This window comes from Oncorhynchus clarkii, chromosome 7 (assembly GCF_045791955.1).
Source record: "Oncorhynchus clarkii lewisi isolate Uvic-CL-2024 chromosome 7, UVic_Ocla_1.0, whole genome shotgun sequence".
In the NCBI taxonomy this organism is placed as follows: Eukaryota; Metazoa; Chordata; class Actinopteri; order Salmoniformes; family Salmonidae; genus Oncorhynchus; species Oncorhynchus clarkii.
Window position 1 is genome coordinate 72,331,381 of NC_092153.1, and position 19,964 is coordinate 72,351,344.

Sequence of the window (19,964 nt, forward strand, 5' to 3'; positions counted from 1 at the left end):
TAGGTGGGATGGGCTGAGAGTGGCTGAGGGGTGGGATTAAAGAACTGAGGTCTATGGTGATAGGTGGGATGGGCTGAGAGTGGCTGAGGGGTGGGATTAAAGAACTGAGGTCTATGGTGATAGGTGGGATGGGCTGAGAGTGGCTGAAGGGTGGGATTAAAGAGCTGAGGTCTATGGTGATAGGTGGGATGGGCTGAGAGTGGCTGAGGGGTGGGATTAAAGATCTTAGGTCTATGGTGATAGGTGGGATGGGCTGAGAGTGGCTGAGGGGTGGGATTAAAGAGCTGAGGTCTATGGTGATAGGTGGGATGGGCTGAGAGTGGCTGAGGGGTGGGATTAAAGAGCTGAGGTCTATGGTGATAGGTGGGATGGGCTGAGAGTGGCTGAGGGGTGGGATTAAAGAACTGAGGTCTATAGTGATAGGTGGGATGGGCTGAGAGTGGCTGAAGGGTGGGATTAAAGAGCTGAGGTCTATGGTGATAGGTGGGATGGGCTGAGAGTGGCTGAGGGGTGGGATTAAAGAACTGAGGTCTATGGTGATAGGTGGGATGGGCTGAGAGTGGCTGAGGGGTGGGATTAAAGAACTGAGGTCTATGGTGATAGGTGGGATGGGCTGAGAGTGGCTGAAGGGTGGGATTAAAGAGCTGAGGTCTATAGTGATAGGTGGGATGGGCTGATAGTGGCTGAAGGGTGGGATTAAAGAGCTGAGGTCTATGGTGATAGGTGGGATGGGCTGAGAGTGGCTGAGGGGTGGGATTAAAGAACTGAGGTCTATGGTGATAGGTGGGATGGGCTGAGAGTGGCTGAGGGGTGGGATTAAAGAACTGAGGTCTATGGTGATAGGTGGGATGGGCTGAGAGTGGCTGAAGGGTGGGATTAAAGAGCTGAGGTCTATGTTGATAGGTGGGATGGGCTGAGAGTGGCTGTGGGGTGGGATTAAAGATCTTAGGTCTATGGTGATAGGTGGGATGGGTTGAGAGTGGCTGAGGGGTGGGATTAAAGAGCTGAGGTCTATGGTGATAGGTGGGATGGGCTGAGAGTGGCTGAGGGGTGGGATTAAAGAGTTTATGTTTGGTAATGTATTATTGTTATGTGACTGCTTTATATAAAAGTACCACGTATGTAAAATGTACATGTAAAATGTATGAATATGTAGCAAAAAAGCTGTAAAAAAAGAAATAAAAAAAGAACCAACAGCGTAAACAAACAGTGCCTTCAGAAAGGATTCAGACCCCATGACTTTTTCCACATTTGTTTACATTACAGCCTTATTCTAAAATTGATTTAAAAAAGCTCAGATGCATCCTGTTTCCATTGATCATCCTTGAGATGTTTCTACAACTTGATTGGAGTCCACCTGTGGTAAATTCAATTGATTGGACATGATTTGTAAAGGCACATATCTGTCTATATAATGTTCTACAGTGCATGTCAGAGCAAAAACCAAGCTATGAGGTCAAAGGAATTTGCCCGTAGAGCTCTGAGACAGGGTTGTGTCGAGGTACAGATCTGGGGAAGGGCAAGAAAAAAATCTGCAGCATTGAAGATCCCAAAGAACACAGTGACCTCCATCATTCTTAAATAGAAGAAGTTTGGAGCCACCAAGACTCTTCCCAGAGCTGGTCGCCCTGCCAAACTGAGCAATCGGGGGAGAAGGGCCTTGGTCAGGGAGGTGACCAAGAACCCAATGGTCACTCTGACAGAGCTCTAGAAAGTAAACTCCCTAAATACAGGTGTGCCAAACTTGTAGCGTCATACCCAAGAAGGCTGTAACCGCTGCCAAAGGTGCTGAGTAAACGGTCTGAATACTTATGTAAATGTTATATTTCAGTTTATTTGTATATTTTATTTTCAACAATTTCTAAAAACCTGTTTTTTGCTTTGTCATTATGGGGTATTGTGTGTAGATTGATGAGGGGAAAAAAACAATTGAATACATTTTTGAATAAGACTCTAACCTAACAAAATGTGAAAAAAGTCAAGCGTTCTGAATACTTTCCAAAGGCACTGTACATGATCAAATACAAATCTTAGAGACAACTATTTAAGACTACCAGAACCCACTGTATTCTCCAAAAACATTGAATAAACTACAGGACAAAATACAAACCCTCCCACCCAAAAAGTCATGTGGTGTTGATGGTATCCTAAATTAAATGATAAAATATACAGACCACAAATTCCAATGGGCTATTCTTAAACTCTTTAACATCATCCTCAGTTCTGGCATCTTCCCCAATATTTGGAACCAAGGACTGATGACCCCAATCCACAAAAGTGGACACAATTTTGACCCCAATAACTACTGTCATGTCTTTACTATCATTAACTGAAGACTTCTAGTTTTATCAAAGATTCTCTGTAATTAGTTATTAGACTGATTAATCATGTAACCGTAATTACTAGGAAGTCGGGGCACCAAGGAAAAATATTCAGATTACAAAGTTATCATTTCCTAAAATAACTTTTCAGATATTTTATCTGATCAATTAGTCTTCGAATTAATGAATTATTTACTTTACCTCACGTTAGTCTCATTTTAAACGTCGTAAATTGTTGGTTATCTGCACAAACCCAGTCTTCACTATGAGTCATCCATACATCAATTGTTTTAAATCATTTATTTATTACTAACTAAGTAATTCACAGAAATGCATAAACAAACAAGGTAAATGTGGTTACATGAAATGATAGGAGAATGTGCCCTAGTGGGCTAAACCGGCATGGCGGCTTGTTAGACAAAAGGGGAAGTGGGGGTCGACTAAGAAGTCACTACAGAGTGATAATTATAACAATTGAAATGCTAATCCTTTACACATGAACGCTCACTCATTCGGGAACAATTGCAATCAATATATATATATTTACGCTCAGGGTGTCGTCTTGATCGTTGCTGAAAACTTCATGTCTTTTGTAGAATTGTCCGTCTCTCTCCCTTTCTCTCTCGGTTGTGGTTAGAGGGGATTGTTCAGAGTGAAATTTGTTATAGAATGTCTGTTTCGGGGGTTGTCGTTGTTCACGTTCAATGATACCGAATTCCTAGCTGCAGACTAGTAATTCATATCAAAGACTTGTTCTTATTATGTCTGTATCGATAGTCTAAGAGTTTAACCACGTGGTATGGTTAAAAGATTCAGCAATGGTCTGCAACCTTTGTCCTCCTAATGGAGAAAAACATGTTCTGCAGCCTTTAGCCATCTCGTAATTGAGGTAAGCTCGGTCTGCTGATAATTTCTTAAAGTTGGGTTTTATTTGGAATGGCAGAAAAGGGGCTGTCCCAGGAGGCCTGACCCTAAGTGGGCTCAGGGGCGGTCCTCTGATTTAGTTCAAATCAAAAGGGAATTGTATTTTTCTTCATTAAACAGTCCAAAATCATATTACACAATTATACAAACAGTATCATACTCACTCATTCATCTTATACAACAATTATATAAATTAGGTAAACCTCATATGTGAGGCTATTATATAAACAGCGTTATGGTAATGTGGCCACACCGTCTCCCATGAGCTTCCCCAAGTTGTGACAAACGGACCAGTTCGTAGCTGGATTCTTCACCGATCTTTTATACTTTCTCCGAAACATTAAATGTTTGTACCTCAAGTTCTGTGAGGTGGAAGGATTTCCTTTGTTTTCCATGAAAATCTACTCTCTCTATACTGTGTGTCCATGAGGAGATTCTCAGGAATTTACGACGTCTCTCTGACCACAGCAACCTAGTTGAAGGAGGAAAGGGGGAGGCAGGGAGAGGGGGATGGGCTTGCTATACCCAAAGAGGCCAACGTCATGACACTACCATGATATATGCATCAACTGCAACCCTAGGAAAACCCTCTGCATTATCATTAACGCAGACTCGTACATTTCCTCAGCGAAAACGATGTTCTGAGCAAATGTCAAATTGGCTTTTTACCAAATTACCGTACGACAGACCACATATTCACCCTGCACACCCTAATTGACAAAAAAAAAAAACCAAAACAAAGGCAAAGTTTTCTCATACTCTTGTTGATTAGACAAATTCCATCTAGACACCATTGCCATAGCGCACACAAAAAAACGATACATACCTCAGCCTAAACATCAGCGACACAGGTATCTTCCACAAAGCTGTGAACGAGCTGAGAGACAAGACAAGAAGGGCCTTCTGCGTCATCAAAAGGAACATAAAATTCGACATACCAATTAGGTTCAGGCTAAAAATACTTTCATCAGTTATAAATTCAGCAAAAAAAGAAACAGCCATTTTTCAGGACCCTGTCTTTCAAAGATAATTAGTAAAAACCAAAATAACTTCACAGATCTTCATTGTAAGGGCTTGTAGGCCTGTTGTAAGGCGGGTCCTCACCAGATATCACCGGCAACAACGTCGCCTATGGGCACAAACCCACCATCGCTGGACCAGACAGGACTGGCAGGATTGGCACTTCACTGACTAGTCGCGGTTTTGTCTCACCAGGGTGATGGTCGGATTCGTGTTTATCCTCGAAGGCATATTCTTTACACCGAGGCCTGTACTCTGGAGCAGGATCGATATGGAGGTGGAGGGTCCATCATGGTCTGGGGTGGTGTGTCACAGCATCATCGGACTGAGCTTGTTGTCATTGCAGGCAATCTCAACGCTGTGTGTTACAGGGAAGACATCCTCCTCCCTTATGTGGTACACTTCCTGCAGACTCATCCTGACATGACCCTCCAGCATGACAATGCCACCAGCCATACTGCTCGTTCTGTGCGTGATTTCCTGCAAGACAGGAATGTCAGTGTTCTGCTATGTCCAGCGAAGAGCCTGGATCTCAATCCCATTGAGCACGTCTGGGACCTGTTGGATCGGAGGGTGAGGGCTAGGGCCATTTCCCCCAGAAATGTCCGGGAACTTGCAGGTGCCTTGGTGGAAGAGTGGGGTAACATCTCACAGCAAGAACTGGCAAATCTGGTGCAGTCCATGAGGAGGAGATGCACTGCAGTACTTAATGCAGCTGGTGGCCACACCAGATACTGACTGTTACTTTTGATTTTGACCGCCCATTTGTTCATGGACACATTATTCCATTTCTGTTAGTCACATGTTGTCCCGACTTCCGCCGAAGTCGGTCCCTCTCCTTGCTCGGGCGGCGTTCGGCGTTCGACGTCACCGGCCTTCTAGCCATTGCAAATCCACCTTTCATTTTCCTTTTGTTTTGTCTTTGTTTTACACACCTGGTTTCAATTCTCCAATTACATGTTCATTATTTAACCCTCTGTTTTCCCCATGGTTTTTGTGTGTGTTTGTTCGTTGTTAAGTGGTCAGTATTTCTGTGAGCTGGTGTTTGGTTTATTTTCGAGTAAAGTTACGTTTTTACTCAGTTCTGTGTCCTGCGCCTGACTTCATCCGACCCACTACACACTGACACTTGACACATGACACATGTCTGTGGAACTTGTTCAGTTTATGTCTCAGTTGTTGAATCTTATGTTCATACAAATATTTACACGTGTTAATTAAGTTTGCTGAAAATATACACAGTTGACAGTGAGAGGACGTTTCTTTTTTTTGCTGAGTTTAGAATACATTGTCCTTTATGGTTGTTGTTAATGGTCAAAATCCAGAAAAAAGCTGTTCAATTCTACAACCACTTAAAAGGAAGTGGTTCCTAACCCATAACAAAGCCATCACCTACAGAGAGATTCACCTGGAGAAGAGTCCCCTAAGCAAGCTGGTCCTGGGGCTCTGTTCACAAACACAAACTGACACCACAGAGCCCCAGGGCAGCAAAACAATTTGACCCAACCAAATCATGAGAAAACAAAAAGATAATGACTTGACACATTGGAAAGAATGAACAAAAAAACAGAGCAAACTAGAATGCTGCTTGGCCCTAAACAGAGAGTACACAGTGGCAGAATATCTGACCAGTGTGACTGACCCAAAATGAAGGAAAGTGTTTACTATGTACAGACTCAGTGAGCATAGCCGTAGGCAGACCTGGCTCTCAAGAGAAGACAGGCTATGTGTACAATGCCCTTAAAATGAGGTGGAAACTAAGCGGCACCTCCTAACTTCCTGCCAAATGTATGAGCATTTTAGAGACACATATTTCCCTCAGATTACACAGAGCCACAAAGAAATAGAAAACAAATCCAATTTTGATAAACTCCCATATCTATTGGGTGAAATACCACAGTGTGCCATCACAGCAGCAAGATTTGTGACCTGTTTCCACAAGAAAAGGTCAACCAGCGAAGAGCAAACACAATTGTAAATACAACCCATATTTATTTTCCCTTTTGTACTTTAACTATTTGCATATCGTTACAACACTGTATATAGACACTACATGACATTTGAAATGTCTCTATTCCTTTGGAACTTTTGTTAACTGTTCATTTTATATAGTGTGTGTGTGTGTGTGTGTGTGTGTGTGTGTGTGTGTGTGTGTGTGTGTGTGTGAGAGAGAGAGATTGTGTGTGTTGTGTGAGAGAGAGAGAGCGTGCGAGAGAGAGAGAGAGAGTGTGCGAGAGAGAGAGTGTATGTTGTGTGTGAGAGAGAGAGAGAGCGTGCAATAGAGATAGAGAGAGAGAGAGTGTGTGTGTTCATGCATGGGGATGGATGGAGATACAGTATGTCGTTGCTCTCAGCATCGCATGAGTAGCCAGCTGAAACCCAGCAAGGAGTCCCCTCCTCTCCTCTCACACGTCCAACATCAAACCTCCACCTCGCTTCTGTTCCACTCTGATAGCAACACCTTCTGCTGCTGACTATCTCCCCTACCTCCCCTTTCACAGCCGGCAGGTACACAGCCACAGCCCTAGTGTCTTGTCACCAGGAGAGCCCTTACCTCCGGGTAGACCCCTCCCTCTTCCCAGCTTCCCATCTGTCTCTCTCTCGCCAGACTCCAAAACAGAAGAGCTTTTCCAACGGGCATCCCTGGCATGAGGCACAAAGGGTGGCACACCGATTGGCATTGTGAGGCAGGTAAAGAGGATTGGGCCGGCGGCGGGTGGCAGGGAGTGGCAGAGGGGGGATGGCTGGTTGGTGCCACTCCAGCAAGCCTGCCAAGCCCCAGACGGTCTGTGCCAGTGCCCTGCCTGGCAAGGTGGTTAAAACATCTTTAGGATCCAGCCTTTTTTTTCTTCAATTTTCACCTAAAATGACATACCCAAATCTAACTGCCTGTAGCTCAGGACCTGAAGCAAGGATATGCATATTCTTGATATCATTTGAAAGGAAACTCTTTGAAGTTTGTGGAAATGTTAAATTAATGTAGGAGAACATAACACATTAGATCTGGTAAAAGATAATACATAGAAAAAACATGCTACCCAGGCGCAATGCCAGCCCAGGCGCAATTTAGATTTTGGCCACTAGATGGCAGCGGTGTATGTGCAAAGTTTTAGACTTATCCAATGAATCATTGTATTTCTGGGCCGGCAGGTATCTTAGTGGTTAGAGTGTTGGGCCAGTAACCAAAAGGTTACTAGATCGAATCCCCAAGCTGACAAGGTAAACATCTGTTGTTCTTCCCCTGAACAAGGCGGTTAACCCACTGTTCCTAGGCTGTAATTGTAAATAAGAATTTGTTCTTAACTGACTTGTGTAGTTAAATAGAAAATACATTTCTGTTAAATTGTTTATATCAAGACTTCCCAAATGTGCCTAATTGGTTTAATAATGCATTTTCAAGTACATAACTGTGCACTCTCCTCAAACAATAGCATGGCATTCTTTCACAGTAATAGCTACTGTAAATTGGCAGTGCAGTTAGATTAACAAGAATTTACAGAAGGTGGATGGATGAAGGCTGATTCCATGGAAGCCATTAATGAAATCTGTGAAATACTGACTAGAATGGCAGTCTGAGTTGCTGTGGAGGCAGGTAGAGAGAGATGTGGCCATAGCCAAGCCACACAGATGTAGTATCTCAATTTGAGCCAGTTTTATACAGCAGGAAAATAATCCTTCAGCAACAGGAAACGTAAATTATTATGTAGATTATAATTAATGGACATTTCTGTAGGGTTTGATACATTTTTCGTTAGGGCAACTCGAGTCTGAAATGTCAGTGGAAATTATATGTTTTTTAAACCTCAAATACACTACAAGTTTGCATTTCCAATTGTGCTAACCGCCAGGCTACCTCCGTTTCTATACACACTTTCAAAAACTTCATGTGTCAGGGTATTGTTTTTAACTTGATATGACCTTAAAATGATATATATGCACTCTCAAAAACTGTGAGACTAAGGGTGCAGCAGGAGAGATATTATGGCCAAAACCGAGCCATACACCCATACAAATGTATACAAATCTGTGCTCTTATCAAGTACCAGATATCAGTGCCTTGGAAAGTACAGGTGTTTTCATTATTGCCAAGACCCTTTCATCCAAAGAGCACCCTTCCTAATACTCTCTAACATTGCTTTGCTACCACCCACGTTGCTGCCTTATAGACAGCACAACATAAGCAGAGGTTCAATAGAATCCTATACTATACAACCTGTTGTTGGATACTATAACTATGCATAAAATGCTTTCACTGTGTTGTTGCTACAGTATGGCACTGACAGACTCTCTGTATACAGATTCTATCTGACACATATTTTCACTCGTTTTATGGTTGTTGGCATAAGGCTACAGAGTACTTGATAATAATATATCAGAATTTATCTCTGCACTGGATTGGGTTTTTGCCTAAAACACTTCTGATTGGCTAGAACATACTAGTTACAGGGAAAACGAAACTTATATATGCCGGGAAAACGAAACTCATAACGTATGGCACTGCACATTGCTTCAGCTCTCATAGTCACAAGAGGCACCAATTCACAAATCATTTAACTGCAGTAAAAGTGAGTATTCAACTTCATACCGTAGGAGTAATATTTTGCTAAACGTTCTACAACAATCTACTCTCCTTTGTTCAATTTCGTTTTACAGGGACAGTGCACATGAATCAATGTTACTGTAAATGTGCCAGTTTTAGAAAGCCGGCTAGTATTCAACTGCAATTCCTCTACAATAGTTGAATAACTGTATAGCAACTGGTTTATTGATACCTTCATGCCAAGTCTTTATGCATGGTTGATCACCACATTAACTTTGTTTTGACTTTCGATATTCAGGGGTTGGCTCATCAATAGTTCTCCGACGGAGGGTCCTAGGATGATGAGAGTGATATCTAGAATTAGATTATTTTAAATTATTATGATTATTATTTTAGACCGATAGTCGAACTCTTCCCTTAACAAAGCAAGAAAGTAGTCAGCATGCTTTTCTAGCACTCAGGTGGTTTAGGGACCTTCGTAAAAGTGCAATAAAGGTGATTGCAATTCCCATTCAGGAGAGTTCACCAAATATGAAGATGACACACACTGCATCGGGACTCCAGTCGCTGAAGGACCCAATATTTGTATTAGTTACCACTAACTACTAAGGGTGCTCCATATCTAGATGGAACCAGATAATGTTAAGCCACTGACCCTGTCATCCATGCTACATTTATAGAATTCCAGTTCACCACTTCCCTGATTTTACAGGCATACATATTGTGATAGGTCTAACTTTCAATACCTTCCTATCCATATGAGCTACAGATCTACATACAAGCGTGGTAGGTTCTTTAACATCTCTCATCAAATGTACACCTTACATTTTTTCTAAATTGCCCATCTTTGATTTTCTACAAATGTTTATTCTATTACAACTGTGGTTATTAATTCACATACAGATCACAGTTTCAATAGCTTCCAGTCCAAATGGCGTATACATCTAAAACCATTGATGTTAGGTCACTGACCTCCCTCCTCCATAGCAAGGTTATAATACTAAACTGAAACTAAAACAAAAACTAATAATGAAAAAACAATTTAGTACACTGAAATAAAATAATTAACAAACCTGTATGAAAAACAAAAACTATACTGAAACTATCTTTCACTCCAAAACGGACTAAAATCAAATAGAAACCATCATGAATTATGTTGTTTTATTTAATTATTTCAAGAAAATGCTGCCAAATTCCATACAATGACGTTGGAGGCGGCTTTAATGTATCATTAAATTCTCTGGCAACAGCTCTGGTGGACATTCTTGCAGTCAGAATGCTAATTCCATGCTCTCTCAACTAGAGACATCTGTGGCATTGTGTTCTGTGACAAAACTGCACATTTTAGAGTGACCTGTTATTGTCCCCAGCACAAGGTGCACCTGTAATGTAATGATCATGCTGTTTAATCAGCTTCTTGATATGCCACAGGATGGATTATCTTGGCAATTGAGAAATGCTTACTAACAGGGATGTAAACAAATTAGTGCAAAAATGTTTACAGAAATAAGCTCATGTGCGTCTGGAAAAAATCTGGGATCTTTTATTTCAGCTCATGAAACATGGGACAAACACTTTACATGCTGCGTTTATATAGCCTGAACAAATAGTACAGTTGATGTTTATAACAGATATACCCCTCCCCATCCTCATAACAACTTTGTCAATATGACTTGACCATGATAATTGACCATCCAATGTTATACCCAGGAGTTTAGCTTCCTCAACTTGATCAATGGTCACAACCTTTATACACAACTCAAGTTGAGGTTCAGGTCTTAGAGAATGTTCTGGACCAAATACAATGCTTTTAGGTTTAGATGTATTAAAGACCAGTTCATTATTAATCACCCATTCTGATACTGACTGTAACTCCTTATTTAGAATGTCAGTGAGCTCACTGGCTTTGGGTGCTGACATGTAGAATGTGGAATCATCGGCATACATAGTCATTCTAGCTTCGTGTAAGACCAGTGGCAAATCAATTGTAAAAATAGAGAAGAGCAACGGCCCAACGCACTGTACATTTTTCATGGTAGAGAAGCTTCCATTGAAGAACACTCTCTGGGCTCTATTGGATAAATAACTCTCCAACCATGTGATGGCAGGTGATGTGAAGCAGAGTAAGCCTATTGTTTAGATCGTTTTATCATTCAGCTAAGAATAAATTATAATTGGTTTAACTATCTGTGAACGCGGCCATACATTATCCGATGAGTCTCTGTAGAAGTGTGGACTGGTTTTGTTGGTAATGACTAGGGTTGCAAAATTCCAGTAATTTTCCCCAAATTCCTTGGTTTTCCAGAAATCCTGGTTGTAGGATAATGGGATTTCCCTTTTTTTCCTTCCTGAACCCAGGAATCTTACAACCGGGATTTCTGGAAAAGCTGGGTGTTTGGGACAATTTACCAGAACTTTGCAACCTTACTAATGACATTACTGTCTGTTTCTGTGATTTTGGTTGGTCACTGCAGTTGTTGAGATGGCACAAGGAAGAGAAAGGACTCTGATGATTCTATTGCTGGTAACACTGTGTCTGCAAATCTTTACTGGTCAATGTCAAGGTACGCATCCATATACTTCACATGCACACAGAACACATGTTTTTCTCTATCTTATTTAGAAGCTTGCTTTTATGATCAACTCAAGCATCCCCCACTTTTTCGTCTGTTTCCACAGATTCAGGGCAGCCCTCTGATCTGAGGATTGTTCTGGTGGGTAAGACTGGAGTGGGGAAGAGTGCAACAGGAAACACTATCCTGGGGAGAGAGGTGTTTAAAGTGGAGGCCAAAGCTGATTCTGTCATTACAAAGTGTGAGAAAGGGAGTGAAGAGGTGGATGGGTGGAAGATCGATGTGATTGACACGCCAGGACTCTTTGACCCAACAATGAGTGTAGATCAAATGAAAAGGGAACTAGAAAGATGCATCTACATGTCAGTTCCAGGACCCCATGTGTTCCTGTTGGTGATCAGGCTGGGGAGGTTCACAGAGGAGGAAAGGAACACTGTGAAGTGGATCCAGGAGAACTTTGGGGAAGATGCCTCAATGTACACCATGGTGCTGTTCACTGGTGAAGATCAGATAGGGAAAAAATCAGTTTCTGAGTTTCTGAAAGAGAGCAAGGAGCTGCGGAAACTTGTTACAAGCTGTGGGAACAGATATCACTCAATCATCAATGTCAAGAGAAAGAACTACACTCAGGTCAGAGAGTTGCTGAGGAAGATAGAGCAGATAGTGGAGGATAATGGAGGAAAGTACTACACCAATGAGGATTATGAGACGGCACAGGAAAAGATCAGAGAAGAGATCTGGCCTCAATTTAAATACCACAGTCCATGGACGTTGTTTGGCTTAGCAGGTTTGTGGCCAATACCTGTACCTGTACTCACTAAGCAAGTGTTTTATTATCCTGGTCCTGGGGACACAAAGGGGTGCACATTTTTGCCCTAGCACTACACAGCTGATTCAAATGATCAACTCATCATCAAGATTTGATGATTTGAATCAGGTGTGTAAAGCAAAAACAATACTGTACACCAGAAATGTGCACCCCTTTGTGTCCCCAGGACCGGGATTAAGAAACACTGCACTACGGAGATGCTTGACCTTGAAAATGCCAGGGGTGCATTCAGTTGGTTAAATGTTTTGCTATGTTTTGCGACAGTATACTGAACTACATGTTTTCTTACAACTGAGATGCATTTGCTCCTATTTTATGGGTATGACGGGGAATGGAGCAGAGGCAACTGAGGGCGAGGCCAGACTGTCTGTGGACACCAAATTAGAACGGATTCATTTTAGTCCATGGTCCAGGTGCATGTAGAGTGTGCGATGTATAATATACCCTATTTTCTAATTGGCTAAACGGATGGTTACGTAACAGTCGGCACGTCAAAAGTTCAACTCATCTCAACTTTTTATTTGTGGAAATGGATGGAAATTGTATGGATATCGATGCGTCATCTCCCCTTACGTCAACGTATGATTACCACTGAGAAAGCACTGGATTCACGGATACGATAAAATCTACGTGTCCTGGTCTGGCCTTGCCCTTATTTCCTGACTGACTTACACAAAACTCCTGCTAAAGCGGCGTGCACTATACATAATCACCCAATCAACAACAGGAGTTACAATGCTCAATGTTTTGTTTACTTTAACGTTCACTACACTTTCTGAACAAAGCAGGTGTAGGCCAACTGGGTGTGTATTTATTTAGTGGGGATATATAGTATGTACAGTATGCATTTAGTGGTATTAAAAGTATTACATAGCGGTGTATGTTTTTATAGGGATGTGTGTATTAAGGGTGTATGTATTTAGTAAGTGTGTGTTAATGGGGATATACAATTCAAAATCACAGGGAGTTCTGCAACTTTACAATTTGAAATGGAACAGCATAGTCAAGGGAATGAAACCCAAATTAAGTTTAAGCCTGAAGCTCTATGTTTAGTTTGGTGTGTGGTATTATGTTCTGGGTCGTTACACGAATAGAGTACATTTTGGTTAGTGTAACTTGATTACAAAAAAACGATTCATTTAACCACATTTTATCATTCTGCCATAAGGAGCACATGATCAACTCCATAAAAAACACGTTTTCCCGTCTCAAGCGATAACAAAAGGAGTATAGTAAGTTCAAAGGACGTGTCATTAAAGTAACAGGGTTGAATTTGACGTGATATGCTCAACGGGCTCAGTTTTCCACCATAAAATATCAGAAAGCAGCTCACCTGCTATTACACTATAATGGGACTATTATATGTTCAACGTTTCTTTTGTAACAAATATGTTAAAGGGAATAATGTATAACCATGTGTGGGTGATGTGGGTTAAATATTCTTACAAACTGGAAAAACATGACTAGGGACATGTCAAAGCGCACATGTTTTGGCACTTTAGCAATTCTTTATTCATATTTAATAAATCCTATTTATTGAATTTTCCATGTGGTCTATAAGACAAAAAGGTGCATCTATTTTATCACTGTTTTCTATATGTAAAATGGGTCTGATTAATATATTTGGTGAATTGCTAAATAAAAATAAATTAAGAGTGTAACTACCTCTTGTCTGTTATTAAGATTAAGATCACTTTATTGGTCAATTACCCGCAATGTCCAACCAAAATGTTATTTCCTCTGTTAACCCAATCCCTCTGAAAGACACAAATAAATACGCATACAGGCTTTGGAGAGGTGCGGGGGTGCCCGGGGAGTTAAGTGCCTTGCTCAAGGGCACAACAGCACCTAGGATTTAATACCTGCAAACCTCCGGTTGCCAGCTCACTTCCCGCCAGAATTTTCCCATCGGACCCGTGTCTCGAACTGGCAACCCAGCCTCTGGTTGCCGGCTCGCCTCTCTAACCGCCAGGTTACCTCCGTTTCTATACACACTTTCAAAAACTTCATGTGTCAGGGTATTGCTTTTAACTTGATATGACCTTAGCATGATATATGCTTCTACACCTGCATTGTTTGCTGTTTGGGGTTTTAGGCTGGGTTTCTGTACAGCACTTTGTGACATCAGCTGATGTAAGAAGGGCTTTACAAATACATTTGATATATAAGCACTCTCAAAAACTGTGAGGCGAAGGGTGCAGGAGGAGGAGAGAGATTATGGCCTAAACCGAGCCATACACCCATACAAATGTATACAAATCTGTGCTCTTATCAAGTACCAGATATCAGTGCCTTGGAAAGTACAGGTGTTTTCATTATTGCCAAGACCCTTTCATCCAAAGAGCACCCTTCCTAATACTTTCTAACATTGCTTTGCTACCACCCACGTTGCTGCCTTATAGACAGACAGCACAACATAAGCAGAGGCTCAATAGAATCCTATACTATACAACCTGTTGTTGGATACTATAACTATGCATAAAAGGCTTTCACTGTGTTGTTGCTACCGTATGGCACTGACAGACTCTCTGTATACAGATTCTATCTGACACATATTTTCACTCGTTTTATGGTTGTTGGCATAAGGCTACAGAGTACTTGATAATAATATATCAGAATTTATCTCTGCACTGGATTGGGTTTTTGCCTAAAACACTTTCTGATTGGCTAGAACATACTAGTTACAGGGAAAATGAAACTTATATGTCAGGAAATGAATTGGATGACGTTGCACTCCCTAGGGCTTCCACTAGATGTCAACCGTCTTTAGAAAGTTGAATGAGGCTTCTACTGTGTTGTGGGGCTGAATGAGAGGGGAATGAGTCAGGTTACTGGCAGAGAGCCATTTCCTGGTCACGCGCATTTCACATGATATCGACCTGCGTTCCATTGCTCCTCTACACACAAAGGAATTCTCCAGTTGGAACTTTATTGAAGATTTATGATAAAAACATCTTAAAGATAGATTCTATACTTAGTTTGAAATGTTTCTAAGACTTGTAATATAACTTTTTGAAGTTTTCGTCTGAAGTTATGCCTGACCTGCACGAGCGTTTTTATATGTGTACCTAACGCCCTAACAATAGTAGCTACTTGGATAAATATAATGGACATTATCGAACAAATCAAGCATTTATTGTGGAACTGCGATTCCTGGGAGTGCATTCTGGTGAAGATCATCAAAGGTAAGGGAATATTTATAATGTAATTTCTGATTTCTGTTGACTCCAACATGGCGGAACATTTTATTTGTTTTCTGAGCACCGTCTCAGATTATTGCATGGTTTGCTTTTTCCGTAAAGTTTTTTCGAAATCTGACACAGCGGTTGCATTAAGAAGAGGTATATCTATATTTCCATGTCTAACACTTGAATTTTCATCGACATTTATAATGAGTATTTCTGTAATGATGTGGCTCTCTGCAATATCACCGGATGTTTTTGGAACTAGTGAACGTAACACGGCAATGTAAACTCAGATTTTTTTAATATAAATCTTAACTTTATCAAACAAAACATACATGTATTGTGTAACATGAAGTCCTATGAGAGTCATCTGATGAAGATCATCAAAGGTTAGTGATTCATTTTATCTCTATTTGTGCTTTTTGTGACTCTCTTTGACTGGAAGAATGGCTGAGTTTTTCTGTGGCTTGGTGGTGACCTAACATTATCGTTTGTGGTGCTTTCGCTGTAAAGCCTTTTTGAAATCGGACACTGTGGTGGGATTAACATCAAGATTACCTTTAAAACGGTATAAGATACATGTATGTCTGAGGAATTTTAATTATGAGATTGCTGTTGTTTTGAATTTGGCACCCTACACTTTCACTGGCTGTTGTCATATCAAACCTGTTTACGGGATTGCAGCCCTAAAAAGTTTTAACAAAGCCGGAAAGTAGTCTACATGCTTTTCTGGCACTCAGGTGGTTTAGGGACCTTCGTAAAAGTGCAATAAAGGTTATTGCAATTCCCATTCAGGAGGGTTCACCAAATATGAAGATGACACACACTGCATAGGGCCTCCAGTCGCTGAAGGGCCAAATATTTGTATTAGTTACCACTAACTACTAAGGGTGCTCAATATCTAGATGAAATGGAGATGTAAAACCAGATAATGTGAAGTCACTGACCCCGTCATCCATGCTACTGTCACGTTCGTCGTAATGAATAGACCAAGGCACAGCGTGCATAGAGTTCCAAATATTTTAATAAAGAGAAACTCACCAAACAAAACCAAACCAAACAAAACAAAAAATAACAAACTAAACGTGAAGCTACTGTTATGCACTCAGGCAACTCAATGTAGACAAGATCCCACAAACACAAATGAGGAAATGGCTACCTAAATATTATCCCCAATCCGAGACAACGATAATTCTTGTGATTGGGAACCATATCAGGCCAACATAGACATACAAAAAACCTAGATGACCCACCCTAGTCACTATCACGCCCCAACAAACACAGAGAATAAACAGCTTACTATGGTCAGGGTGTGACAGCTACATTCGTTAGAATTCCAGTTCACCACTTCCCTGATTTTACAGACATACTTATTGTGATAGGTCTAACTTTCAATACCTTCCTATCCATATGAGCTACAGATCTACATACAAGCGTGGTAGGTTCTTTAACATCTCTCATCAAATGTACACCTTACATTTTTTCTAAATTGCCCATCTTTGATTTTCTACAAATGTTTATTCTATTACAACTGTGGTTATTAATTCACATACAGATCACAGTTTCAATAGCTTCCAGTCCAAATGGCGTATACATCTAAAACCATTGATGTTAGGTCACTGACCTCCCTCCTCCATAGCAAGGTTATAATACTAAACTGAAACTAAAACAAAAACTAATAATGAAAAAACAATTTAGTACACTAAAATAGAATAATTGACAAACCTGTATGAAAAACTAAAACTATACTGAAACTATCTTTCACTCCAAAACGGACTAAAATCAAATAAAAACCATCATGAAATATGTTGTTTTATTTCATTCTTTCAAGAAAATGCTGCCAAATTCCATACAATGACGTTGGAGGCTGCTTTAATGTATCATTAAATTCTCTGGCAACAGCTCTGGTGGACATTCTTGCAGTCAGAATGCTAATTCCATACTCTCTCAACTAGAGACATCTGTGGCATTGTGTTCTGTGACAAAACTGCACATTTTAGAGTGACCTGTTATTGTCCCCAGCACAAGGTGCACCTGTAATGTAATGATCATGCTGTTTAATCAGCTTCTTGATATGCCACAGGATGGATTATCTTGGCAATTGAGAAATGCTTACTAACAGGGATGTAAACAAATTTGTGCAAAAATGTTTACAGAAATAAGCTCATGTGCGTCTGGAAAAAATCTGGGATCTTTTATTTCAGCTCATGAAACATGGGACAAACACTTTACATGCTGCGTTTATATAGCCTGAACAAATAGTACAGTTGATGTTTATAACAGATATACCCCTCCCCATCCTCATAACAACTTTGTCAATATGACTTGACCATGATAATTGACCATCCAATGTTATACCCAGGAGTTTAGCTTCCTCAACTTGATCAATGGTCACAACCTTTATACACAACTCAAGTTGAGGTTCAGGTCTTAGAGAATGTTCTGGACCAAATACAATGCTTTTAGGTTTAGATGTATTAAAGACCAGTTCATTATTAATCACCCATTCTGATACTGACTGTAACTCCTTATTTAGAATGTCAGTGAGCTCACTGGCTTTGGGTGCTGACATGTAGAATGTGGAATCATCGGCATACATAGTCATTCTAGCTTCGTGTAAGACCAGTGGCAAATCAATTGTAAAAATAGAGAAGAGCAACGGCCCAACGCACTGTACATTTTTCATGTTAGAGAAGCTTCCATTGAAGAACACTCTCTGGGCTCTATTGGATAAATAACTCTCCAACCATGTGATGGCAGGTGATGTGAAGCAGAGTAAGCCTATTGTTTAGATCGTTTTATCATTCAGCTAAGAATAAATTATAATTGGTTTAACCATCTGTGAACGCGGCCATACATTATCCGATGAGTCTCTGTAGAAGTGTGGACTGGTTTTGTTGGTAATGACTAGGGTTGCAAAATTCCAGTAATTTTCCCAAAATTCCTTGGTTTTCCAGAAATCCTGGTTGTAGGATAATGGGATTTCCCTTTTTTTCCTTCCTGAACCCAGGAATCTTACAACCGGGATTTCTGGAAAACCTGGGTGTTTGGGACAATTTACCAGAACTTTGCAACCTTACTAATGACATAATTGTCTGTTTCTGTGATTTTGGTTGGTCACTGCAGTTGTTGAGATGGCACAAGGAAGAGAAAGGACTCTGATGATTCTATTGCTGGTAACACTGTGTCTGCAAATCTTTACTGGTCAATGTCAAGGTACGCATCCATATACTTCACATGCACACAGAACACATGTTTTTCTCTATCTTATCTAGAAGCTTGCTTTTATGATCAACTCAAGCATCCCCCACTTTTTCGTCTGTTTCCACAGATTCAGGGCAGCCCTCTGATCTGAGGATTGTTCTGGTGGGTAAGACTGGAGTGGGGAAGAGTGCAACAGGAAACACTATCCTGGGGAGAGAGGTGTTTACAGTGGAGGCCAAAGCTGATTCTGTCATTACAAAGTGTGAGAAAGGGAGTGAAGAGGTGGATGGGTGGAAGATCGATGTGATTGACACGCCAGGACTCTTTGACCCAACAATGAGTGTAGATCAAATGAAAAGGGAACTAGAAAGATGCATCTACATGTCAGTTCCAGGACCCCATGTGTTCCTGTTGGTGATCAGGCTGGGGAGGTTCACAGAGGAGGAAAGGAACACTGTGAAGTGGATCCAGGAGAACTTTGGGGAAGATGCCTCAATGTACACCATGGTGCTGTTCACTGGTGAAGATCAGATAGGGAAAAAATCAGTTTCTGAGTTTCTGAAAAAGAGCAAGGAGCTGCGGAGACTTGTTACAAGCTGTGGGAACAGATATCACTCAATCATCAATGTCAAGAGAAAGAACTACACTCAGGTCAGAGAGCTGCTGAGGAAGATAGAGCAGATAGTGGAGGATAATGGAGGAAAGTACTACCACAATGAGGATTATGAGACGGCACAGGAAAAGATCAGAGAAGAGATGTGGAAATACTGTCCATGGGCAGCACTTGGTGGGGCAGCTGTAACGTTAGCCAGGGCATTTTATTTTTCACCAATATTGATGGCAGCAGGTCTAGTTGGAGGCCTCAGCCAGGGTTATGAATGTACTAAGGAGATGATTGGCCTTTAAAACACCAGGGGTATGTTCAGTTTGTTCAACGTTTATTGTGTTTTCGACTGTATACTGTTCTTTAAGATATGTTTGCTCCCGTTTGAACTGGGTCTAATTGGAATTTAATGGGGATATATATATATATATATATATATATAGTATATTTACAGTATCTATTTAGTAGTAAAGTAGTGGCCCTTTCCTGCAGTCAAATGACCAAATCGCCCTCTAGTGGCCTCACAGGTGGAATGTTGTTAATATTCTTCATAATTAATAAACACAAAAAAAACGTAAAATCAGAAAATCCGGTGTTTCTATGTGAAACGGTTTTGTTGTATTTCAGTTTTCTGTGATGTATTTACAGTGTAATATTGGGATGCAAACTCAAAATTGAATATATTTAAACTCTATATCTTACATGGTACATGTGTCTTCTTTTTTTAAAGACCATAGCCATGTGCGTGGGGTGTATACTTTTGT

General features: G+C 40.7%; 2 protein-coding genes across 3 annotated transcripts; both read left to right on the forward strand.

The window, feature by feature from the left end:
* The first annotated feature begins 8,731 nt into the window (after window positions 1–8,731).
* LOC139413805 (GTPase IMAP family member 7-like) lies at window positions 8,732–13,753 on the forward strand. 2 transcript variants are annotated; one of them, XM_071161580.1, is made up of 3 exons: window positions 8,732–8,830; window positions 11,280–11,369; window positions 11,485–13,753. In XM_071161580.1, the coding sequence occupies exons 2-3, from the start codon at window positions 11,288–11,290 to the stop codon at window positions 12,255–12,257; spliced, it is 855 nt and encodes a 284-aa protein (XP_071017681.1). In that variant the 5' UTR covers window positions 8,732–8,830; window positions 11,280–11,287; the 3' UTR covers window positions 12,258–13,753. The 2 variants fall into 2 exon arrangements, with proteins under 2 accessions (XP_071017681.1, XP_071017680.1); XM_071161579.1 differs by lacking the exon at window positions 8,732–8,830 and having other exon boundaries at window positions 11,136–11,369.
* Window positions 13,754–18,524: 4,771 nt separating this feature from the next.
* LOC139413806 (GTPase IMAP family member 7-like) lies at window positions 18,525–19,899 on the forward strand. The gene is made up of 2 exons (XM_071161581.1): window positions 18,525–18,608; window positions 18,724–19,899. Exons 1-2 carry the CDS (start codon window positions 18,527–18,529, stop codon window positions 19,500–19,502), a joined length of 861 nt encoding a protein of 286 aa, XP_071017682.1. The 5' UTR covers window positions 18,525–18,526; the 3' UTR covers window positions 19,503–19,899.
* Window positions 19,900–19,964: the final 65 nt, after the last annotated feature.

Excerpts from the sequence above, each read along its gene's own strand:
- LOC139413805 (XM_071161580.1), top strand. The coding sequence starts at position 11,288 with ATGGCACAAGGAAGAGAAAGGACTCTGATGATTCTATTGCTGGTAACA. Across the intron at positions 11,370-11,484 it reads CTTTACTGGTCAATGTCAAG|ATTCAGGGCAGCCCTCTGAT; the intron begins GTACGCATCCAT and ends CTGTTTCCACAG.
- LOC139413806 (XM_071161581.1), top strand. The coding sequence starts at position 18,527 with ATGGCACAAGGAAGAGAAAGGACTCTGATGATTCTATTGCTGGTAACA. Across the intron at positions 18,609-18,723 it reads CTTTACTGGTCAATGTCAAG|ATTCAGGGCAGCCCTCTGAT; the intron begins GTACGCATCCAT and ends CTGTTTCCACAG.